This window comes from Rhinoderma darwinii, chromosome 3 (assembly GCF_050947455.1).
Source record: "Rhinoderma darwinii isolate aRhiDar2 chromosome 3, aRhiDar2.hap1, whole genome shotgun sequence".
Taxonomy (NCBI): Eukaryota; Metazoa; Chordata; class Amphibia; order Anura; family Rhinodermatidae; genus Rhinoderma; species Rhinoderma darwinii.
The window spans coordinates 228,377,149-228,403,582 of NC_134689.1; the positions used below are offsets into that span (position 1 = coordinate 228,377,149).

The 26,434-nt window shown below is 41.7% G+C and overlaps 1 protein-coding gene across 4 annotated transcripts in view; it reads right to left on the reverse strand.

The window, feature by feature from the left end:
• Positions 1-1,288: 1,288 nt before the first annotated feature.
• FBH1 (F-box DNA helicase 1) overlaps positions 1,289-26,434 on the reverse strand; it is a 175,528-nt gene continuing 150,382 nt past the window's right edge. For 3 of the 4 annotated variants that reach the window (XM_075857497.1, XM_075857495.1, XM_075857494.1), the window contains 5 exons: positions 19,827-20,021; positions 17,523-17,645; positions 9,537-9,643; positions 5,886-6,017; positions 1,289-2,897 (listed from right to left, as the gene is read on the reverse strand). In XM_075857497.1, the coding sequence (XP_075713612.1) occupies positions 2,727-2,897; positions 5,886-6,017; positions 9,537-9,643; positions 17,523-17,645; positions 19,827-20,021 (728 nt within the window). In that variant the 3' untranslated portion in view covers positions 1,289-2,726. Of the gene's footprint in view, positions 2,898-5,885; positions 6,018-9,536; positions 9,644-10,986; positions 11,090-17,522; positions 17,646-19,826; positions 20,022-26,434 lie in introns of those variants that run through there. The other variant, XM_075857496.1, reaches the window with a different exon arrangement.

Here is a 26,434-nt window from a genome sequence, read left to right on the forward strand (position 1 = left end):
TAATTTTTTTGCCGGGATCGGCCAAAACGAGTTTGGCCGAACCCGGTGAAGTTCGGTACGCTTGTCCCGCTTCGCTCATCGCAAAGACACTCCGTTTGGATGTTCGGAAACAGAAAAGCACGTGGTGCTTTTCGGTTTTCATTCATCCTTTTCACTGCTGTTGCGCGAATCACGCTCGTCCCACGGAAGTGCTTCCGTGTGGTGCGCGTGATTTTCACGCACCCATTGACTTCAATGGGTGCGTGATGCGCGAAATACGCAGAGTTTTTGAACCTGTCGCGCTTTTTGCGCAGCAGACAAACGCTGCGCAAAAAGCACGGACTGTCTGTACTGCCCCATAGACTTGTATTGTCCATGCGTGCCGCGTGAAAACCACGCGGCCCGCACGGACCGAATACACGCTCGTGTGAATCCCCCCTAAGGGTAAGTGATCCAAATCTTTTTAGTCACTATATTTGTTCTATGGTTTCTTATTGCAGAGTACATGTGCAGCAATTTACATCAGCCCTTGTGGCGTGCTGCATAGTAACTTATTTAGGCCAGGATCACAAACAAGCTTTTGATGCAGATTTTGGATTTGTTTTTTTAGCCAAACACCGCAGAGAACACAAACAACTAGATGCATCAGTCTTAGGGGGGATTCACACGAACGTGTATTCGGTCTGTCCGGGCCGCGTGGTTTTCACGAGCCACGCACAGACCAATACAAGTCTATGGGGCAGTACAGACAGTCCGTGCTTTTTGCGCAGCGTTTGTCAGCTGCGCAAAAAACGCGACATGTTCAATATCTCCGCGAATTTCGCGCATCACGCACCCATTGAAGTCAATTGGTGCGTGAAAACCACGCAGGTCGCACTTCCGTGCGAACCGACTGAAACAGAGCACCAGCTGTCAAAAGGATGAATGTAAACAGAAAAGCACCACGTGCTTTTCTGTTTCCAAACATCCAAACGGAGTGTCTTTTTAGATGAGCGAACACGGACAACCGAACCGAACTTCACCGGGTTCGGCCGAACTCGGCAAAAAAATTTCCGGTACGCGACGTCAGGAGATAGTCACTGTCCAGGGTGCTGAAAGAGTTAAACTGTTTCAGCACCATGGACAGTGACTTCCGATCCCAATATACATGAACCTGTAAAAAAAAAACGAAGTTCTGACTTACCGATAACTCCCGGCTTCTTCCTCCAGTCTGACCTCCCGGGATGACAATTCAGTCCAAGTGACAGCTCCAGCCAATCACAGGCCAAGCACAGGCTGCAGCGGTCACATGGACTGCCGCGTCATCCAGGGAGGTGGGGCCCGATGTCAAGAGAGGCGCGTCACCAAGGACGCGTCACCAAGGCAACGGCCGGGAAGTTCTCGGTAAGTACGAACTTTTTCTTTTTTTTGAACAGGTTTCTCGATATTGTGTTCGGCATTCACTGTCGAGGGTGATGAAAGAGTTACTGTCGATCAGTTAACTCTTTCAGCACCTTGGACAGTGACGGGCGTCGACTAGCCTCATCTCTATGATGGCGGCTGCGCGAAAATCACGCAGCCGCGCATCATACACGGATGACACACGCAGCTGTCAAATGGTTATTGCGCGCGCAAAACGCAGCGTTGTTTGCGCGCGCAAAAACGCAACGTTCGTCTGAATCTGCCCTTTCTTTTATACCTTTCTTTGCTTTTGGATCCTCTTTTGGCTTTGGCTAAAAAAGCTGCACCAAAAACTGCATCCAAATTGTGTGTGTGATCCTGGCCTTATAAAAACATACAGTGCGGCAGACCAGCCCCTGTGGCCTGTTTTATACAAGCATTATTATTGGCTATGTATTTTTCGGACCATCTCTCATGTTTAATTATATCACATGTAGTACAGGTTAGGAATAGATTGAGATGGTTACTTTGCCCATTATAGATTTGTTACACCTCTTACGTATGCAATAATATTTCTGATATTGAGGTGTGTTTTCGGTTTTCTTTGCAGTGTATTGGCTATACTATCTAAGCCCCATTTGCTCTCCTATTTAGATTGAGGATTATTGCATTTTTGATATTACTTGTTGAAGTCTAATTAAGAGTATATATTTTTTTTCATATTTGCTTGAATATATTGCCTTCATTTGTTCTTTATTGTTCATCTGTTGCTACATATTATGTCTGGAGGGAAATTGGTTGCAGGTTGGTGCTAGTTCCTCACTCCAATCAGAGCATCACAGCCATCAATTTAGGTCGAGTATACAAGTAGCGGTCACCACGACTTTACATGTAGTGGCTGTTTTACCTGCAAAAGCGTGTGGCCATTAACAATCAATTTGAAGTGTTGGCGCGTTTTTTTTCGGCCCATGCGTGAACTCACACAAACAGCAGACTGTTACAACCAGCAAGTCCCTTTTCTGCCCATGCATGACATGATAGATCCAGTTATGCTTTTTCTTATTATAAAGTTATGTATTTTACAAATATTCACTTAACACTTAATCTTTAAATATCTTACCCGTCCACATAATTTTTGCTATGAGATCAAAGTCTTCAATTACACAAAACTGCCCATGATGATGGCACGACTGAAAAATAGACCATAAACATTATCAATATTATGTCCAATAATAAATGGGCAAATCTGCTGAGGGTAACAGCAGAGAACCGAAATAGAGATGGCACAGAGCAACAGGCCGATGGTTGCCATGCCCTTCATATTCCATTTGTAGGTGAGCATATGGTTGCCAGTACCAATGATTCATTTATATAACTTGCAGCAGTGCTTCATAGTGCCTGGGGAGAGCAATGTTTTCTAGTTTAACATCCATGGTTGTCAAAACCTCCTGAGAGACCATCAGTTGTGTTATTGGACCGACCCGCTGCTGTACACAGGCATGGCAGATGTAGCCTCCTTTATCTTCACTTTTGTCACTCTGCACAGAAAAACAAACCCGAAGACTTGTGTGAAAAGAAACAATGTACAATTTACAGATGGATATGTATTTATCAGTTATATACACAATATACAAAACACTAGGGATTACTGATCATTCATTTAAACTGATAGACCCTACTGGAATCTATGATCCCTAATTAACTTATCCTGTAAGGCCTCATGTACACGTCTGTGCCCATAATCACGGCCCGCGATTGCGAGCACAGCCGCGGGACGCATTTTCGTGACGTGCTCCCATAAAGTATGGGAGCACGGCCCGTAAAATATGAAAAGTAGGACAAGCTCCATAATTCCCGGAACGGACACCTTTCTGTAGCACTACGGAAAGGTGTCCGCGGCCAATAGAACCGGGCGGGTCCGTAATTGCGGACCATATTGCGGACCACAATTACAGAGTTATTTTATGGTCGTGTGCATGGGGTCTAAGGGTGTGTATACTTGTACCGGTTTTGGAGCGTATTTTTGCCAAGATTTGTGCAAAAAAAAAATACACAAGTAAGGCCCGTTTCAGTTATAGTTCCCGACATATATGTTAAACAGAGGCTCTGACTGATGCCTAAAGTGGCATCCGTTGACCATAGGCTCCCATGTTAAATATGTACCATGTGGCACACATTTTCTTGATGGATGTCCCTGGATAGAATAGCATAGTTATCACTCTATCCAGCAAAAAAAAAAAAAAGGCGTCCTGACATATATCGCCCAACTGCGGACAAAAGAAAATTCTTTTGGCCTCAGTCAGTGTAATAGGAGTCTATGGGTATTGGTAGCTTTCCCACTGCATAGGTAAAATGTACAGGGAAAGCGCAAACAAAAAGGGGCCTTACACAAAACCACTGCAAATTCAACGTCTTCTGCAATTTTGCCAGGGTTATGTGACCTCACTTTTTATGCTGTGATTTTTGACAAAAACAGCACTTTTAAAAATACCCTCAGGCCAGAATCACACACATACAGAATAATGCCGTTTTGGGCTCAGTTTTTTTAACCAAACCCAAGTGGATCCAAAAGAAAGAAAAATGAATAAAGAAAATACTAATCCATCTCCTTTCTTTTGTTTCCACTCCTGTGCTTGGCTTGAAATACTGAGCCCCAAAACGGTGTCCTCCTGGTCTAAACCTTTTTTCATAGATCAGTTTTATAAAAGGCAGAGCCACATTGTAAAGACAACGTAACGTAACGCTACACTTCACATGCAAGCGCACCTTTTTTGCCTGCAAACAAGCCCCCCTCCTCAGTACTATTCACCCTAATCTCGCCCTTGTGCCGTTACCTCTGACTACAGTGCATGCGCAGTACATTTCCCGCTCTAGCAATCGCGTTGCGCTAGAGCAGGGAGCGTACTGCTCATGCGCCACAGTGAGGGGTAACGGCATTAGGCTGGGTTTACACGAGAGTGTGCATTTTGCGCACGCAAAAAACGTGGCGTTTTGCATGTGCAAAATGCACTTAACAGCTCCATGTGTCAGCCCCGTATGATGCGCGGCTGCATGATTTTCGAGCAGCCGCCATCATTATGACACTCCGTTTGGATGTTTGTAAACAGAAAAGCACGTGGTGCTTTTCTGTTTACATTCATAGTTTGACAGCTGTTGCGCCAATCACGCTTGTCCCACGGAAGTGCTTTGGTGAGACATGCGTGGCTTTCCCGCACCCATTGACTTCAATGGGTGCGTGATGCGCGAACAGCGCACAAATATAGAATGGGTCGTGAGTTTTTCGCAGCGGACACTCACTGCGTAAAAATCACACACCTGTCTGCACGGCCCCATAGACTATTATAGGTCTGTGCGACGCGCGTGAAAATCACGCGCGCTGCACGGACGTATAACACGCTCGTGTAAATGAGCCCCAAGTGCGAGATTAGGGTGAATAGTATTGCGATGACGAAATGGCCTGGCAAGGTCATTTGAGAGGAGGGGGCATGTTCACAAGAGGTGCACTTGCGGTGGAACGGCCCACCTGAGTGGCACTTGCAGCTAATTTGCAAATAACAGGGGGAAAAGGGTTTTTGATTGAAAGGCAATTTTTTGCTCACAGATTCCCTTGCAAAGAAGAGTGGGCCTAAATTCCTCCACAGCGATGTAAAACACTCATCGTAAGTTGTATTACACGTTTGATTGCAGTTGTTACTCTCAAGCCTCACTCACACGAGCGTGGCAGCAGCATATGGATGCGCGGCTGCATGCTTTTCCCGCAGCCGCCATCATTATGACACTCCATTTGAGTGTTTGTAAACAGAAAAGCACGTGGTGCTTTTCTGTTTACATTCAGAGTTTGACAGCTGTTGCGCGAATCACGCTGTTCGCACGGAAGTGCTTCCATGCGACATGCGTGGTTTTCACGCACCCATTGACTTCAATGGGTGCGTGATTCACGCAAAACGCCCAAAGAACGGACATGTCGTGACTTTTTTTCAGCGGACTCACGCTGAGTAAAAATCACGGACATGTCTGCACGGCCCCATAGACTAATATAGGTCCGTGCAACGCGCATGAAAATCACGCGCGTTGCACGGACGTTTTTCCTGTTCGTCTGAATAAAGCCTCAAGGGTGGCACAGCCTATTTTTAAGTTTAGGGGGGCAATTACTTTTTCAAATGGGTGAAATAGGTTTTGAATAAACCTTTATGCTCAATAAATGGAATGATCATTTAAAAGCGGCATTTTGTGTTTAGTTGTCTTTATCTTTTTATTAAAATTAGTTGGGATGATCTGAAACACTTAAAATGTGACAAATTAAGCTGTGTTCACATCACCGTCGCTTTCTGCTGAGGGGTTCCATCGGAGGTTTCCGTCGGGTTAACCCCTCAGCGGAAAGGCAAACGGAAACCTCAGCTTCTGTTTCCCTCACCATCGAACTCAATGGTGACGGAAACCTAGCTAATGGCTTCTGTCTGTCACCGTTGTGACAGGGTTCCGTCGTTTTGACGAAATCAGTAGCGCAGTCGAGATTAAGTCCTTACATAAGTGATTGGCAGCTTTGTCATGGTCAAGACAGTCTGTTCAGGTATGGAGTTCCTGCAATGGGGCAAAGCACACAGTACTGGACCTTCTTTTAACATCTGACTTGTCAGCTCAGCTTTTAGGGAATATTCCTACAAAAGAAATGATAAGAAAAATAGAAGAAGAACAGTATTTTATGGCCAGGTAATACGAAAATTCCTTTAACAGAAACCCGAACACTGAAAAATGTAAAATACAATGGGGTTAGCGCACATCCAACACAAACTTACATACAAATACATTTCAAACAGATTAAAACATTTTTTTTTTTTTAAAACACACTGAAGTAGGATAAAAAAAGACCTCTAAATCGACATGACGGCACCTAAACACTTTCAAAAGAAACCTATAGACTATATCTATTAGTCCAAAAAATAAAATCCCTAGTATCTGCTGGTGCACTAGAACTTAACTTTTATTAATCACCTTAAAATATTCACCTAACAAACATACTATTTATGATTAAAAAGAGCAGCGGTATGATTGCATTGGTGATTCTGGGCTATTTTCCTAGCTATTTAGAGCATGGTGTAGTCCCTATGGAGCGGTGGATCCCCCACCCTCTGTGTAGAAAAGTTGTTGTATATATTACTATTTATCGATATGCTCAAAGCAACTCATTGCACATAATTGCTCAGGCTACTCAGAACCAGCCTATACAAGATACCTGCGGGTGTTTAAAACCAGACACTATCGGCTAACCCGACATGTTTTGCCTATAAGATTTCATCCTCAGGGGTTTCTGCACATAAGTGTCTATGAAAATTAGCTTTATATATGTGAATGTGGTGGTTTCTGCATGGATGTGCATGGATTTTTGCAAGTCCTATTCAGATGGATGAATCAGACGGGTGTGAATATACCTTAACCCCTTGACGCATTATCACGTACATGTACGTGATAAGTGTCATAGGGAAGTATGGAGTGCGCTCACTGGCTATCAGCTGTGTTTTACAGCTGACAGCCCAGACTAAGGGCCGGGAACAGCGATCGCGCTGTTCCTGGCCGTTTAACCCCTCAAAATGCTGCGGTCAATCGCGACCGCAGCATCTGAGGCATTATAGAGAGGGGGGCGCCCCCCTCCGACAGCTCATTGGCGCCAGTGGTTGTCATGGAGGCCCGGGGGACTAATGAAGACCCCCAGGGCTGCCTTTTGTCTGCCCCTGTTAAGCCGTGTCTCTGGCACGGCTTAACAAAAGCCTGTGAAAATTACGATATACTGCAATACATTAGTATTGCAGTATATTGTACCAGCGCTCTGACGATCGCTGGTTTGAGTCCCCTAGGGGGACTAATAAATGGTGTGAAAAAAAAAAAGAGTTGAATAAAGTTATTAGTAGTGAAAAAAAAATATAAAAAAATATTTTCAAAAAAGTTCAAATAACCCCCCTTTTCCCATGTAATGTAAAAAATAAAAAAAATTGGTATCTCTGCTTCCGTAAAAGTTTGAACTATAATAATATACCATTATTTAACTCGCACAGTGAACGCAGTAAAAAAACAAAAAATTTAAACTGCCAAAATTGCAGTTTTTTGGTCACTTTAGCTCGGCCTTGTGGACACAGAGGATATTGTACTTTGTTAGTCAAAAACATTTGGTCGATAAATTCAATATTCATTTGTGAAAAAAAATCACATTTTAGAGAAAACTTTCAAAAATTTGCATTTTTCTAAATTTAAATGTATCTACTTGTAAAACAGATAGTTATACCACACAAAATAGTTACTAGTTAACATTTCCCATATATGTCTACTTTATGTTTGCATCGTTTTTTTTCACGTCCTTTTATTTTTCTAGGACGTTAACTTTAGCAGCAATTTCTCACATTTTCAAGAAAATTTCAAAAGGCCATTTTTTCAGGGACCAGTTCAGTTGTGAAGTGGCTTTCAGGGCCTTAAATATTAGAAAGTCCCCATAAAGCAACCCATTTTGAAAACTGCACCTCTCAAAATAGTCAAAACAGCATTCATAAAGTGTTTTAACCCTTTAGGCGTTTCACAGGAATGTAGAGGCGAAATTTACAAATTATTTATTTTTTGCTGAAATTCATTTGTAATACAAAAAAAAAATGTAACACAGAAGGTTTTACCAGAGAAACGCAACTCAATATTTATTGCCCAGATTCTGCAGTTTTTACAAACATCCCACATGTGGCCCTCGTGTGGTAATGGACTGAAACACCGGCCTCAGAAGCAATGGAGCAGGGGATTTTTGGGCCTCCTTTTTTTAGGGCTATATTTTAGGCTCCATGTCAGGTTTGAAGAGGTCTTGTGATGCCTAAACAGTCGAAACCCACCAAAAGTGACCCCATTTTGGGAACTACACCCCTCAAGGCTTTTTCTAGGGGTATAGTTCGCATACCCCACAGTCTTTTTGCAGAATTTTACAGAATTAGTCTGTGAAGATGAAAATCTACTTTTGTTCTGTTAAAACATCTAATTTTTTCAAGGAATAAAGGAGAAAAAGCACCCCAACATTTGAAAAGCAATTTCTCCCGATTACCGCAATACCCCATATGTGGTAATAAACTAATGTTTGGACCCACGGCAGGGCTCAGAGGGGAAGGAGCGCCTTTTGGATTTTGGAGCGCAGATTTTGCTGGAATGGTTTTCGGTGCCATGTCGCGTTTGCAACGCCCTGGAGGGACCAAAACAGTGGAAACCCCCCAAAAGTGACCCCCATTTTGGAAACTACACCCCTCAAGGAATTTTTCTATGGGTATAGTTAGCTTTTTTCTCCCCACAGGCTTTGTAGAGTTTAGTGGAATTAGGCCGTGAAAATTGATATAAACTTTTTTTCTCCATTAAAATGTTGAATTTTTTAATTTTCACAAGGGATAAAAGACAAAGAGCCGCCCAACATCTGTAAAGAAAATTCTCCCAAGTATGGCAATACCCCACATGTGGTCATAAATGGTTTTTATTAGAAATTAACCCTTTCAGGACTGAACCTTTTTTGCTTTTTCATTTTAGTTTTTTACTCCCCGCCTTCCAAGAGCCATTACTTTTTATTTTTCCGTCAATAGAGTGGTGTGAGGGCTTATTTTTTGCGGGAGGAGTTGTAGTTTCTATTGACACCATTTAAAGTACCATATAGCTAGTAGTGTAATGTATTACAACTGTCAGTGTGACGTCACAGTCACTCTGACAGCAAGCCTATGAGGACCAGGGTGCCGATGTGCTACAAACCCCCTAAATGCGCTGATCGCAACTGATCGCCGCATTTAAGGGGTTAATTGCCTAAATCACTGTCTCCGACAGTGTGCATCGGGAATGACTCAGTAACTATACGTCCTCGTGCGGGAAGTAACCTCACGCAACAACGTATAGTTACTGAGTGGTGCGGCTAGGTGTTAAGGGATTAAACGGCCATGTTATCAGAGCACATTAACAGTGCTGGTGCTGATCTACCTGCTTCTAGCTCTGTAAATATATGGCAGATGTTGGGAATCAGTTAATGCAAAATGCTTTGGCCATGGGGATCAATAAATATAAAGGTTTAAAAAAATAAAAGTAAAAAAAAGGTGTTAAAAACAAACTTTGCACAGAAGCTACAGGTGTATGTTTTTCCATACTTTGAAGAAAAATAGATTTTCTAAAACCATACTTACCCCGGCTAGGGTCAAGATATTCTCTATAGACTTTGTTATTGTGAGGTGTTTCTTGGCACGGGTCACTGCTACATAGAGCAAATTCCACTCATCTTCAGCTAACACAGCTGGAAGAACATAGGAAATTATCCAATGATTAATGATATTTAGAAATATGTGAGCCAGAAACTATTACCATTTAACAAATGTATTGAATAATTGGCAGGGACCAAGGGCTAGAAGTTGGTTACGAAGAAGATAAACACATAAAAATACACAAGTATAGCATTTATTTACTATGAGTCAGTAAGTCAATTTGATTAGACAAAATATAGACTGTATTTTATATTCTCATTGAAAATTTCCCTAAATGGCAGGACAGAGGTTCTCCTCTAGTCCATAGAAGAAAAAAATATGGACACATCCAGACTATGGCGGATAAGTTTTAGATATTGACAGACACCTAGGAAGGGACACAACAGTGCAGGAGTTGTTCGCTTCGGACAATCATTTTGTGTTAGAACGGTCCTCCTACGTTAAACTGATGCCAGGGTATGCCACTGTTGGAAACCCCAGCAAATAGCTGTAATCTGTGGGAGGACTTGTCTGCATGTGTTCAATATGCCTGAAGTGCCACCACGGGAGAAATAAAGCATTACAAGGAATAAAATCTATAGATGTCCGTGTAATGCATTCTCTTTTTAGCCACTCTCCGTTCTAGGTAACAGATGAGGGTCTTAAAAGGGGACCGCCTATTTCTTTTGTACAATGTCTTTATTGAATTTTCAATGTAATAGAATTTTCAAACCTTCAAACACACAGAGGTAGAGTACTTAACGGAGGAGAGAAATATGAGTATTACAATGGGGTACCCCCTATTTACTCAGATTTCTCTCATAGGATAGTGATTTTTGTACCAGACAGTACATTTATCAACATATATTAAGAAAAGTATCTCTAACATAAGAATGGTTCACAATCTTTTAAATATAGAGTATACGTGTCCTTGTGTGGGAACATGTTCCCTCAAAAAAAATGAACACAAAAAGCGCTCCAATGTGGAGTAAAAAAAAAAAAAAAAAGAGAAGGGTAAGAAAATTAACTGGGCGGACCGAGCCACACTCACCAGACAGAGTTGGGCAAAACAGCAGGCACAACTCTGGGATGCGTGTACGGAATATTCAGAGATCAATCCAGAGATCTTAAACAATATAACACCAAGCAAAAATAAAAAAAATGCAGGAACACCGGGCACCACCAAAATGAGGAGTGGAGTAAAAGCTCAAAAGGATGATTTAATGAATGTACAACACATTATAACGTCAGTCTGACCTCTTCCTCAGGTGCATACAAATGTTCACAATCAACAAATCCGCACAGTGCCAGACATTAGAACTAATTTATAACATACCTAGTGGAGAACACCAAAAAGGAGGATCCCTGGAGAATTGTGTTATAAACATATGTTTCACTTTGTGTGCAATGTCAATAGGGACCTAGGCTCAGCAACCCAAAGTAAACATGGTAATAACGGTGCGACCCGCTGATTTATAGCAAGACCTAAAGATTGGAGTCTGACACACCAAAATTGAGGTAAAACAACAAAAATGTATTAGATCAATTAAAATAACAGAACATTTAAAAAGCAGAGATGATTTCCACAGTGCGTAAAGACAACCAGATTGTACAGAGAATCTATATTTTTTTATATATAAGTATATGAATGACGCTGTGTAAGCACAAGAAAATAAAGCTACAGCACATTACATTTAGGGTATGTGCACACACACTAATTACGTCCGTAATTGACGGACGTATTTCGGCCGCAAGTACCGGACCGAACACAGTGCAGGGAGCCGGGCTCCTAGCATCATACTTATGTACGATGCTAGGAGTCCCTGCCGGACAACTGTCCCGTACTGTAATCATGTTTTCAGTACGGGACAGTTGTCCTGCAGCGAGGCAGGGACTCCTAGCATCATACATAAGTATGATGCTAGGAGCCCGGCTCCCTGCACTGTGTTCGGTCCGGGACTTGCGGCCGAAATACGTCCGTCAATTACGGACGTAATTAGTGTGTGTGAACATACCCTTATATTACATGATTGTGTCACAACATGAACCGGCAAGAAAACCTATTCAGCACTTCCTATATGGGCTATGTTGTAAATAAATTCCAATAGCCAGATATAAATGAACATATGATAGTTCAGTGACTAATGTAAATAATAATAAAAACATGAGATAAATGAAAAAACAAACCAGCGCCGCAAACAAGCGGGGTGCCCCTAATCAACACAGGCTTATCGAAAAATCACGTGCACCTGTGATGCCAAAGTGAATTTGTATTGATAAAAAGGAAAAAAAAAAGGAAAAGGGGCCAACAATACACAAAAATGCATATGGGGGGGGGGGGGGGGGGGTCTAAAAAAATAAATAAATAAAAAAAGTTTAGAATGCGTATATGGTGCAGAAAACGGACAAAACAAAAAAGATCACTCCCTCAAAATAAAATATTGGATTTTTGTACATGCCATAAAATTCCTTTTTTTGTTAAAATAACTGGGAGGACACAGCAATATGGGTATAGGCCCTGCCCTTGTGACTAAGAGGTGGACATTAGGTAGGAAAGGGTCTTGCCTCTGACCAGGAAGACTATACCCCACCCACAGACATTGGCTCAATCCGTTTGTAGCAGTAGGATTAGGGTTGCACGATGCATCGAAATATAGATACTATTTAGATGCCGTGCACCCTGAAATGGTTCGATACCGTTAATTCATGTATTTCGATACAAAGCTATGCGGCCACACAGCTTAGTATCGTAACACATGAATTTTGTCAAAGCGGGGCTGCGGCTGTGTAATACAGCCATTGCCCCGCTCCTGACAAGTGTGTGCGAGCGCAGTCAGCATGAGGTGATGCAACCGGCGCTGCACTAATGAGCGCCGGCACTGAAGACAGAACATGGCGGCTGCACTGCAAAACACCCCCATGTTCTGTCTTCAGGGCCGACGACGCCGTTTGTTGCTGCACAGCTGACCGCGCACTTATCAGGAGCGGGGCAATGGATGTATTACACAGCCATAGCCCCTCTCTAATGGCGGACATCAGAGAAACCTCTGATCTCCACTGCTATTCCCTTGAATGCTGCCATCAAAGCTGACCGCAGCATTCAAGGGGAAAATTAGAAGGGGGATGCCCCTTGGATCGTGTCACATGGAATCCCTGTGACGCGATCAAGGGACATAGCATACATGGGCAGACAGCCCAGGGTCCATTGAAGGACCCCAGGGCTGTCCGACCATATTTCCTGTTAGGGCATACTTAGGTATGTCTTAACAATTCCCTGTGTACCATCAGTACACAGGCGAATGTCCTGGCATTTAGATATATGCCAGTACATTAAAGTTTAAAAATGAACAAGTAAAAAAAAAAAAAAAAAATTTAAAAAAAGAACACAATTTTTTTTTTTTTACAATAAAACCTTAAAATATAAGGCTCAATACATAAAATCTACACATATTCGATATCATCGCGACCGCAATAACCTGCACAACAAATATATTTAGTGTAATTTTTGATGTGTACGCTGTAAATAAAATAAACTGCTTTCTTTCACCTATCACTGTGAGGCACATGGTGTTATGAATTTAGTACCTCCATGTGCCTCACATTAATAGTCATTAAACTGATCATGTACAGCACACATTAAGCCAATGTTGTCCATTATGACAGTGAGAAACACGATGTTGTTAATTACTATTAATGTGAGGCACATGGAAGTTCAAAATACATCACACCACGTGCCTCACATCAGAAAATGGAAGAACTTTTATTTTTTTATTATTATTGGCAAAGTATCGTTTTGGTATCGAGAATGGCAATACTACACGAAGTATCGGTATCAAAGTCCAAATTCTGGTATCGTGACAACCCTAACTATGATCAGTAGAAGCAGAAGGATAAGACAAAAAACAACAACACGTCTACGTTCCCGGTAGAAAAAAGGTTCCAGGCCCGTAAAACAAAGAGGGTGGAACCTCTGTCACCCAATAAGTTCTAAAAGAAAGGGATTTCACGGCAAGTTCAAAAATGCAATATTCTCATTAATATTGAAGGGGGATACAGCACCATGGGAAGTCCAAAAGCAGTCGCAGAAACTGGGAAAGTAAAAAAAAAAAAAAAAACAGCCATGCGACCCACCTAATTCACTGCTGTCTGCAGCACCTTGCGATCCAGACTGTCATAAGAGGAGGCAAAAGAACAGATATGATAGAATTGTGGAATGGGCAGTGACCTGAAGGTTAGGAACTTTACCCTTGTACCGATATGTTTCCAAAGTCACAGACCAAATCCAACAAGCAATGGTGGCCTTGAACAGGAACAACCCTTTACGCAGCTCTTTAGAAATCACAAAAGGGAGTCAGAGCTCTAAAATGACTGTCAGAGCCAGATAGAAGAGGACTGCTCTCACATCAAAACAGTGTAAAGCCCCCTCCCTCGGATGAGATGGGAAGGGGCTAAAGGAAGGAGGGACTATCTCCACATTGATGTGGAAGACAGAGACCACTTTTGGGAGAAAAAAAAAATGGGACAGGACAGAACACCACTTTGTCCTTATAGATAATCAGAAAGAGAGTCTTGCAAGAAAGAAGCCAGTTGTGAAACCAGTCTAATGGACGTAGTGGATGCAAGAAGATATAGCGATATTTCCTATTAGGGTTCAAAGGGAGAGAACTAAAAAGAGCAAACAACAACTAGGTTAAGATCAGGAGGAACAGCATGAGCCACTCCATGCAAAAAAGTCTATCCTTTTCCAGCAAATGCTGTCTTTTTGCTACAAAATGGAGGCGATGTCCGGTCATTCTCCCGTCGCTTGTGTGAAGGAACTACTGGGGTAAGTGACAGCACAGCGTGATCTCGCAAGAACACGATGTACTGTGGATTAAGCTGGACAGGAATGAAGAGCAGTGTATGACACGGATTGGTCAGCGTCATACACTTCTCTTTACTACTCCCACTTGGTCAAGAGTAAAAAAAAAAACGCCAACTTGGGCATTAAGAACAAATTTGCATAACACTTAAAAAGGTCATAACATTGTCAAAAATAAACGTTTTTAAAAAAACACCACATTACTTATTTACCAGTTATAAACTGGTGACAGAGCCTCTTTAAGGGAAGCTAGGCCAAGTCCCTGATTAAAACCAGATTGCAAGTAGGACAGGATCCTGGTATAGAACATACCATAGGATGGAAACTATGCTGTTCGCACCAATGGAAATAAGCCTTCCACGTACAGTGGTATAACTTGGGAGACTGAGACTTCTTGGCCCTTAACATTGTTTGCATAATTGGTTCAGAGAGACCTCGGACTCTCCAAACCTCGGCTTTATCAGCCACGCCGTTAAAGTGTATCTCCACTTTCAGTGAAAAATGATTATAGTGCAGGAGTATTCACTGGAATAGTTTTTCTAAATCACTTGTATTAGCTATCTTGCTTCTATCTGTAGCACAACTGTGGTAGGCTTAGATACAGGGTCCAACAGACAGTATCACACATGGGCCCTGTATCTAAGCCTACCATATGTGTTACTAAAGTTTTGTTTGTTTGCGTTTTTTTTTACAGGTTCGGTTGTTGGACTGTCGAATTTGTGGACTACTTTGATGACAGCTTTTTTATTTTCAATAAAATGGTTAATGAGGGTTTGGTGGGGGTTTTTTATTTCAATAAAATATTTTTTCTGTGTATTTTTTTTAAACCTTATTACTACCGCCTTATTAATAGCTGCTGGCTGATTGGCAGTGTCCATTACTAAGGCAGGGCTTAGTGTTAGCCGGGGCAGAGGCTCACACTAACCCCTATTACCCCAGGAACCCACCGCCACCAGGGGTGGCGGGAAGAACTGGGTACGATCCAGTACCCGACCATCTGTAGAGACGGCCAGGCACTGGGGCGGTCGCAGGCTGTTATTACTAGGCTGGGAAAGGCCAAAAACAGTGTCCCTTCAAACCCTGGTAATGCTAGCCTGCTGCGGCTGTGTTTTATCTGGCAGGTGATAAAAATGTTGGGGACCACACGTCATTTAAAAAAAAAATAATAATAATTGGAAAAAACTGGATTCCCCCATTTTTCATAACTAGCCAGATACAACACAGCAGCAGCAGTCTGGCATTACCAGGGTGGGAAGGCCCACTGTTTATGGCCTTCCTAGCCTAATAATAGCAACTGCAGCTGCCCCAGTACCCACGACCATCACTACAGATGGTCGGGTACTGGATCGTACCCAGGTCTTCCAGGTACCCCTGGTGGCGGTGGGCACCGAGCTAATAATGGGCTAGCCTCTGCAAAGGCTAACTCAAGCCCCGCCTTAGTAATGGATGCGGTCAGCCAGCAGCCATTACTAAGGCGGGAGTAATAAAGTTTAAAAAAAATACAAAGACATAGAAAAAATATTTTATTGAAATTAAAAAAAAAACCCCACACAACCCTCATTAACCATTTTATTGAGAATAAAAAAATGCTGTCATCAAAGTAGTCCTCGAATCAGACGTAGTCCAACAAACGATCCTGTAAAAAACACACAATAAATTAGTAACATAAAAAAGAAAAACAATTATTATCTTATCTTTCCGGGGTTCAGCGCTGGAGCCGCAATGTCAGCAAGCTGGACCCTATATCTAAGCCTATCATGTGTGATACTACCTGCTGAGCCAATTCTATCCATGGCTATAGGGTCGTAGTGCTATAGATGATATCATATAATATATATATATATATATATATATATATATATATATATATATACATATATATATACACACACACACACACACACATTTCTTTTTGGGAGGGGGGGGGAACATATGTATTGGGGCTGTTGCCCCTGACGTTTTAAGACCTTAGTGACGCCCTGGCTGCTTGTGCTGCATCATTGAGTCACTTCGGAGACCCAGCGATGCAGCTGAAAGCTGCTGGCCATGAGGAGAAGTTTGAGGTGGGGCCAAGAAGAACTTTTGCACCAGGGCCGATGAGCCTTTAGCTACGCCCCTGATTAGCATACTGCTAGTTCAAAAAGAAGTTCTGGTGACGGACTTCTTTTAACTACTATGTGGAGAAATCTAACTAGTGGTGCACAAGAGAACAAATATTATATGGTGGCACAAAAAAAGAACTACTACTGTGAGGAGGCACTGTCACGGTTTGGGAGCCACTATTACTGAGTGGGGCACTAAGATGAGCACTGTTATGGTGCGGGTCCTAAAGGGGGCACAATTACTGTTTGGGAATAGGTGGAGAGTATGCTGGGAAATCAAGGAACCAAAGATGTCGGTGTTGTAAATTCTGCAGAGATAAGTCATGGTTGGAAGAAGTCTTCACTGCACTCTGGATGAAGAAGATGCGTAAAGGGAACGACTCCAATCTGAGAATACCTCACCTTTCAGTCACTGGATGTAACTGTACTGTACTCACCTATATTGTCTGCAGAGCGGCTGTGTAGAACTGGTATCTACCACTTTATGGTCACTGTATGGTGGTAATATTGGCCTTTGTATAGTGGTTTAATTTAGAATGGTGGTGTTTTTCAGTCACTATGTGTTGGCAATATGTGGTCATGGTGTGGCGGTATTATTCAGTAACAATATGTTGGTAATATTTAGTCACTATGAGGTGGTAATACGTGGTCATGGTGTGGAGGTATAATTGAGTAACAGTATAATTGCATTATTCAGTCACTATGTGGTGGTAATGTGTGGTCATTGTGTGGCAGTATGGTTTGTCCCTTTTATAGTGGTGTCATTAGGAATGGTATACTTGGTATACTCTATTTTGTTCAGTCACAGTATAGTGATACATGTTACTAGCAATGGCACTGGAGCCGAGCATCAAAAGACGGGGGGAGGGGGGTAAGGTGCAAAGTTTTCCCTTGGGTCCAGAGGACTTTATTTATGCCTCCGCAAAGATCCTGGATTGAATTGGTTCTAATGGATGGTTTGTTACTCACCAAATGGGATCTGAAGCCTTTCCAAATTGTGTCTGGCGCAGGAAACTTTTGCAAAATCATCTGTAACTTCCACAGTATCAAACTCCATTCCTTTAGCTTTATGTACAGTTCCCAAAATATAATCTGAAAAAGTATTTTAGAATTGGAGTTTAATAAAACATAAACCAGCACTGTACACTCTATTGAACCGAAATGTTAGGTTTAAAGGTGTCCAACATCATAGATGGGTCCCTGCTGGAATCTCCCTCTATTAGTCACAAAGTCAAAAACAGAGAGGTGTCTCTCGCTCTGGCAGGCCATATACGTACGCACGTACGTACGTACGTACGTACGTACGTACGTACGTACATATACAAACAAACACACACTTCTCAATGAATTAGAATATCATCAAGAAGTAAATTTATTTCAGTAATTCAATTCAAAAAGTGAAACTCATTATATAGATTCATTACACACAGGGTGATCTATTTCCAGCAGTTTTTTTTAATGTTCAATATTATGGCTAACAGTTAATGAAAACCCCAAATTTAGTATCAAAGAAAATTTGAATATTTAATAAGCCCAATTTAAAAAATGATTTTTAATACCGAAATGTTTGGCTACTGAAAAGTATGTACAGTATATGCACTCTATACTTGGTCAGGGCTCTTTTTGCATGAATTACTCCATCAATGTGGCATGGCATGGAAGCGATCAGCCTGTGGCACTGCTTAGGTGTTATGAAGCCTAGGTTGCTTTGATAGCGGCCTTCAGCTCATCTGCATTGTTGGATCTAGTGTCTCATTAGCCTCTTGACAATACCCCATAGATTCTCTATGGGGTTTAGGTCAGACGAGTTTCTGGCCAATGAAGCACAGGGATACTGTGGTTATTAAACCAGGTATTGGTACTTTTGGCAGTGTGGGCAGGTGCCAAGTCCTGCTGGAAAATGAAATCAGCATCTCCATAAAGCTTGTCAGCAGAGGGAATCATGAAGTGCTCTAAAATTTCCCGGTAGAGTCTGGACTTGATATAACACAGTGGACCAACACCAGCAGATGACATGGCTCCCCACACCATCACTGACTGGAAACTTCACACTGGACCGCAAGCAACTTGGATTGATGCCTCTCCACTCTTCCTCCAGACTCTGGGACCTTGATTTCCAAATTAAATGCAAAATTTACTTTCATCTGAAAACAGGACTTTGGACCACTGAAAAACAGACCAGTCCTTTTAAAGGCTTAGGAAACCTTTGCAGGTGTTTTGTGTTGATTAGCCAATTAGAGTGTGACACTAGGAGTCTACAATCTTCAACTTTTACCCAATATTCTAATTTTCTGAGAGACTAAATTTGGGGTTTTCATTAACTGTTAGCCATAATCATCAACATTAAAAGAAAAAAATCCAGGAAATAGATCACTCTGTGTGTAATGAATCTATATAATATGAGTTTCACTTTCTGAATTGAATCACTGAAATAAATTAACTTTTTGATGATATTCTAATTAATTGAGAAGGACTAGTATATGTCACGGCTGAATAGCTATATTCTTCCTGATAGTTCCTTTTTGCTATGTCTTTCAGACTACCACTTCTCCATAGTAGCTATATGGGGGCACCGCAGTCTGTGACTGTGCAACTCCAGTAATCAGCTGTAAGCGGTCTGAAGGAAAGCAGGAATTTTGGAGCTCTGTATAAAAAAAAACAAGGCTCGATATATAAAATAATCAGCACAGAATTTTGGACCTAAAAACGAAAATTATTTTTAAAAAAGGTTATTTGTTCATTTGTTTCCTAAATGCAAAGTTGAGCAACTTTCTAAATAACCTTCTTCAAAAATTTAAATTTTGCCGCTGTAGAGTCTGTGTAACTCCTGTAGATAACGGGCTCTGCTGCTGCTTCTAACTCATATCCATCAGTCCAATACTCCCGACGGGCGAACAGAATTTCTCTTCCCCCTCCACCTTGAAGCTCCATTCAAGGTCTATGGGACTGACAGAAGCAGCCAAGTGCTGTACTTGGCTGTTTCCGTCAGTCCAAAAGACTTTAAATTGAGTGGGAGGCCGCAATTATCGACCACCACTCTATTCAAGCTCCCTCTCACTGCAGGAGGTGCAGTAAGTAGGAACGGAGGACTAGAGACCCCATTCTAGTAATCAATTGGGTCCCGCCACTGTGGATAGGCGATGAATGTTGATTCTGGGAATACCTCTTTAAATGGGATTTTACAGCAGAACGTGCACAAAAACACAAAAAGAAAACAATAGCAGAAAAGGAACAGTGTAGAAAATTGTAGCCTCGAGTGCCCAAGGCCTATACCTGCATTTGTTGTGTGAACTGTATGACTCATTTCAATTCTCTTCACCAACTCAGGTATTCTTCGATTGTATTTTTCAACAACAGAAATTTTTGCTTCCAACTCTCTGTCTTCAGAGCTCACTGCATACTCCTTTAATGCTAAAAACCCCTTATTTTTCCATGTTGCAATGAATCGATCTTTAAAATACAGGTTTTCTATTGACAAGAGGAAGAAAAAACGATGACTGAATAAAATGTGTGTTCTACAAAGATCTGACACAAAAAATAAACCCTGCTTATATTACTGGCCTTTTAAATACCCGATTGTGAAGACCCTAAAGCAAATGGCTCTAAGAAACAACAAGAAAACTTGTGGCTGTACTCTGTGGCACAGTATAACAGACTGTCATTTTATAGTTCAGATGATGAAACCAATAAACACAGAATTATGTATCCTGACACAAACAACGTTTTTTTTGGCACCGTACAGACTCTGCAATTGGTTAGATGCTACATAAATATGTTCATTTGAGTGATGTCTCGAATACTAACAGCTGTTTATAAAAGGTCAGATTTTTTAAGTCAAACCTGGACTGGATCCAAGGGAGAGTAACAATGTAAGGAACGTCTTATACATTTCTTATAGTGTTTGGATCCATGCCAGCTCCGACCGGTCATTTACTAAACATCAGTAAGGGTAAATTCTGGCTCAAAGGGGTTTTTACCAATTAACTAATTTTCTATTTCACTGCACATATAAAAACAATGCAATTTGTAATATACTTACGTTTTGATTTAATCTTCTAACACCCGATTCCAGCGCCGGTCACGTGATGCATCTCCAGTAGCAAAATCCTTACTTCCGGCGCTAGCCCGTGCATGATCGGAGTTCCGTTTTCCGGCTGGCTCAATGTACGGGTACGTCATTCCTGACATTACTGTACACTGAGAGAAGTGGTGGACCAGATACTCGCTGTCTTCTGATAGTTTCCGGACTGCTGCTAGGGGAGAGAAACACTGCTAGTCTCTGAGCATGCGTGGTTTCTACACTGTGTTTACCACGCATGCCCACTCCTTTGCTATGCGCTTCATTTTCTCCCCCTAGCAGCAGACCGGAAACTATCAGAAGAAATCAGATGTCAGGAGCCAGTTGCTAGTAGCGCTATCACAAGGACTCCGGCGCTGGAGTTAGGGGATTCCACAGAGTCCCGGAGCAGAGCCTATACTAGCGCTCTGCCTGGGACTCCGGCTCTGGGGAAGACCCTGACAACACTGTCCATATACTGACAGTGATGTCAGGGGATTCCACAGAGTCCCGGAGCAGAGCCTATACTAGTGCTCTGTTCTGGGACTCCGTCTCTGGGGTCAAATTAAGTTGTTTTTTTACCATTATGTAAGAGGGTGTTGTTTGGTACAGCACTGATATGTTGCAGGTTTATCGTTAGCTCTCACTGATCTAATGAGAGCAGTAAAATGGCAACGGAGATCAGAAAATGTTTATAGCTGGGTGTAGTAGGCGTAATGAGCCCCTGCTGCCGGCGCATTGCATGTTGGGACACAAGCGGTGCATGCCGGGAACTGTATGACCGGAAGAGCAAGACAACGAAACACACAGAGGTAAACAAACCTCTCAATGTAAACAAAAGAGCATAATAGTAAATTAAAAACAAAAAATGTAGATAACGATGTTCAGGGGTTATTAACCCTTTGCTAGGCCCCCGGCTGCCATGGCACCCCATCGGAGGCCCGCAATTGCATTTGCGGGCCACCGATGGGTGACACAGGGAGCTCACTCCCTCTGTAAACAACTCAAATGCAGTGGTCGCTAATGACTGTGGCATTTTAAGGGTTAAACGGCCGCGATCTAAGTAAACTTCGATCTCTACCGTTAGAGCAGGAGCACGGCTGACAGACAGCCGAGCCCGGCTGACATTAGACAGCCGAACCCCGGCTGACATTAGACAGCCGAGCCCCGGCTGACATTAGACAGCCGAGCCCCGGCTGACATTAGACAGCCGAGCCCCGGCTGACATTAGACAGCCGAGCCCCGGCTACAGCCTGCACGGGGGACCCGTGCAGAATGTTGATTAGGCCGCCGTGAAAATGCGACGCCCTAGAATAAAGCCCATTAATGACCGCCGTGAAAAGGCATATCGGCTGTCTTTAAGGGGTTAATAGATAAATTGAGAAGTGTTGCAGTGATTAAAAGAAAGAAAAAAAAAAAGAAGTATTGGAAAACCCCTTTAAGACATTCATAACTAGGTCTCATAGCTGTGACTAACAAACGCTCTTTGCCTCATAAGGGAACAGCAGTACTCTGCACTGCTGCACTCTTTTCAATGGGGTTTCACGACTGGTACACAATAATGTAATACTTGTAGACAAAGCCATCTTACTATACAAACACAACATTTTTTCGAATTTATTTATATCTCACACAATGTGAAGACACTGTATAACACGGTCCTGTTTAAGATTTTGAATTCAGGCCAAGGAACTTCAAGATATGCACCACAACCAAGGCCACAGTACGCCTCTGCACCCACTCTTTCTTTTTTTTTTTTTTTTTTTACAATTCATCTACTACAATTGCATTATACAGCTACCGATGTGTATAGCAGCGTGCCTAGTAAACTATAAAAGGAGGCCGTTGGTCTTCGAGGCCCCTTCAGTCATCAGACCAGCGGCGATCCCGGGAGTTGGACCGCCACGGATCTGAAATTGATTACCTATCCTAAAGGAGAGGCCGTCAATATAAAAAAGTACCGGAAAACCCCTTTAAGCTCCAGCATTTTTTATTTTTTTTTAAACCCTTCCCGCAAAATCGTGATAGAGCTGGCTCAGAAGCGGAGGCAGCGCCATCACCAACGCGTGTCGGCTGTATATTACAGCTAACACCCCGCTGTAAAGGGCCAAGACCGGCACTAGAGATCTCTGCATCTAAGTGGTTTCTAGCATGTCGGCACCCCTGAGCCGTAGTCTAGGGGATACCGATGGTCGCCATAGCAACCGGAGGCCTAACAATGGCCTCCTGGTCTGCCAAGTACGGAAGCCTTTTAGGCCCTGCCCGGAGGTGGGGCCTAAAAGGCTTGCTATTAGGGCCAAGAACATGGGGCAGGCTCCGAAAAAAAACCTAAAAGTTTCAAGTTAAAAAAACAATAACCGCCATTTTTCCCATATTAAGTCTTTTATTATAGGAAAAAAACGGAAGACATTTAAAAAAATTACATATATTTGGTATCACCGGGTCCATAACGACCCGAACTATAAAAAATATCATGCTATTTTACTTGCACGGTGAACACCGTAAAAAACTAAAATAAAAAACAAAATTCCAGAATCTGAGTTTTTTGGTCATCACTACCCCTTCCAAAATAGAATAAAACAAAAGTGATCAAAAAGTTGCATGTACCCCAATTATACCATTAAAAACTACAGCCCGTCCAGAAAAAACAAGAACTCAAGTTGTGGCTTTTTAAAAAAGGTGATTTTATTGTGCAGACGCTGCAAGATCTAAAGAAAACAAAACGACTATATACATATGGTATAGCCGTAATCGTATCGACCCGCATAATAAACTTAAAAAAAAATGTCATTTTTAGTGCACGGTCAACGACGTAAATTATTATTTTATTTTTTGTATAACAAACATGGTCAGAATTTATGATTTGTGGTCACCTTGCTTGCCCAAATTTTTTTTATAAAAAGGGATAAAAAAAAACAAAACAAAAACACGCATGTACCTGAAAATGTTACCAATGAAAAATACTGATTGTCCCGCAACAAATAAGCCCTCACACAGCTCCGTTGGAGAAAAAAAAAAAAAAAGTTCTGGCTCACAGAATATATGTGCAGAGAGTTCGAGAAGCAGATAAGATTGGGATCCATTTTTCAGCAAGACACTTGCCACACATCTGCAGATAATTTATTTACCACATTATACCCTCTTATTATGCCCTGATGTACTCCGCACAGCTTACATATGCCCCCTATTATAAACTGAAATACCAGTAATACCCCAAATAGAACTGCCAAGCAAAATCTGCGCTCCAAAATCCAAAACGGTGCTTCCTCCTTTCTGAGCCCTACAGCGTGCCCAACCAGCAGTTTATGTCCACATACATGGCAATGCCATATCCCCAAAGGAGAACCCGCTTAACTGTTTGAGGTACTTGTCTTCAGTGGCACAAACTGGGCACAACATATTGTGAACTAAAATGGCATGCAACATGCACTGAGCGTTCATTTCTAATAAAAAAAACAAAAACCCGTGGGGTCAAAATGTAACAACACCCCTTAAAAAATGCCTTGAGGAGTTCAGTTTCCAAAATGGGAGTCACTACTTGGGGGTTTGTTTTACTATTTGACCCCTGAGCCCTGCAATTGTGGGCCAATACTGCGAAAATCACCAAAATAGGCCTCAAATGCACATTTGCTCTTTCACTCCTAAGCCCTCTCATATGTCCAGGCAAATGATAAATGCCTTGAGGATGTAGTTTACAAAATGGGGTCACTTCTCAGGGTTTTCCACTCTACTCTGGTATCTAAAGGAGCTCTGCAAATACGACACGGCGCCCGTACACCAGTCCAGCAAAACCTGCCCTCTAAAAGCCAAATGGCACTCCTTCCATTTTGAGCTCTGCCATGTGCCCAAACAGCAGTTTAGGGCCACACATGGGGTATTTCCGTACTCAAGAGAAATTGGATAAGAAAATTGTGTGGCGTTTTTCTCCTATTACCCCTTATGAAAATAAAAAATTGGGAACACGAACGACATATTTTTGGAAAAAAAATAATATTTCATTTTCACTGCCTAATGCTAATAAAATATATGAAACACCTGTGGGGTCAAAATGCTCACTACACCCCTAGATGAAGGCCCTGAGGGGTATAGTTTCCAAAATTGAATCACTTCTCATCAGTTTCTACTGTACTGGTACCTCAGGGGCTCTGCAAATGAGACACGGCGCCCAAAAACCAATCAAGCAAAATCTGCATGGCAAGTAGCACTCCTGCCATTCTGAGCCCTGCGGCGTGTCCAAACAGAAGTTTATGGCCACATATGGGGTATTGCCGTACTCGGGAGAAATTGCTTTACAATTGTCGGGGTGCTTTTCTCCTTTATTCCTTGTGAAAATGAAAATAAAAATCAACGTTTTAGTGGAAAAAATAAATTAGATTTTCATTTTCACTGCCTAATTCCAATAAATTCAGCAAAAAAACAATGGGGTCAAAATGCTCACTATGGCGCTATATTAATTCCTTGAGGGGTGTAGTTTCCCAAATGGGGTCACTTTTGCGGGGCTTGCACTGTTTTGGCCCCTCAGGGGCTTTGCAAATGTGACATGGCGCCGCAAACCATTCCAGCAAAACTTGAGCTCCAAAAGTCAAATGGTGCTCCTTCCTATGCCCTGCTGTGTGTCCAAAAAGCAGTTTATTACCACATATGGGGTATTGCTGTGCTCAGAAGAGTTTGCTTTACAAATGTTGGTGTGCTTTTTCTCCTTTATCTATTGTGAAAATGAAAAGAAAATTATGACTAAACTATGTTTTATTAGAAAAAAAAAAATATTTAGATTTTCAATTTCACGGCCTAATTACATTACATTCTCCAAAATAACTATGGTGTCAAAATTCTAAATATACCCCTTTAAAAATTTATTGAGGGGTGTCGTTTCCAAAATGGGGTCACTTTTCGGGGGTTTCCACTGTTTTGGCAACACAAGACCTCTTCAAACCTGACATGGTGCCTAAAATATATTCTAACAAATAAGGAGGCCCCAAAATCCACTAGGAGCTCCTTTCCTTCGGAGGCCTGTGTTTCAGTCCACTAAAAAGTTTTTAATTTCTAAAAACTGCAGAATCTGGGCAATAAATATTGAGTTATGTTTCTCTGGTAAAACCTTCTGTGTTACAGAAAAAAAATGTATTACAAATGAATTTTGCAAAAAAAAAAAAAGGGAAATTGTAAATGTAATTTTTACTTTGCTTTGCTTTACACACACTTTAATTCCTGTGAAATGCATAAAGGGTTAAAAAAAACTTTATGAATGCCGTTTTGAATACTTTAAGGGGTGCAGTTTTTAAAAATCGGGTGATTAATGGGGACTTTCTAATATATAAAGCTCTCAAAGCCACTTCAGAACGGAACTGGTCTCTAAAAAAAATAACCTTTTGAAATTTTCATGAAAATTTGAGAAATTGCTGCTAAAAGTTCTAAGCCTTGTAACGTCCTAGAAAAATAAAAGGACTTTTAAAAAAACAATGCAAACATAAAAGTAGATATATGGTAAATATTAACTAGTCACTATTTTGTGTGGTATTACTATCTCTCACACAAGCAAATACATTTAAATTTAGAAAAATGCTAATTTTTGCAAATTTTCAAAGAATTTTGGTGTTTTTCACAAATAAACACTGAATGTATCGACCAAATTTTACAACTAACATAAAGTACAATGTGTCACGAGAAAAATAATCTCAGAATCACTTGGATACATAGAAACATTCCAAATTTATTACCACATAACGTGACGCGTCAGATTTAGCTGTGTCTTTAAGGGTTAATATACAGTAGTTAACTGCTAACTGTGATATTAGGCTTACTGGTAAACATGTCCTCACAGAAA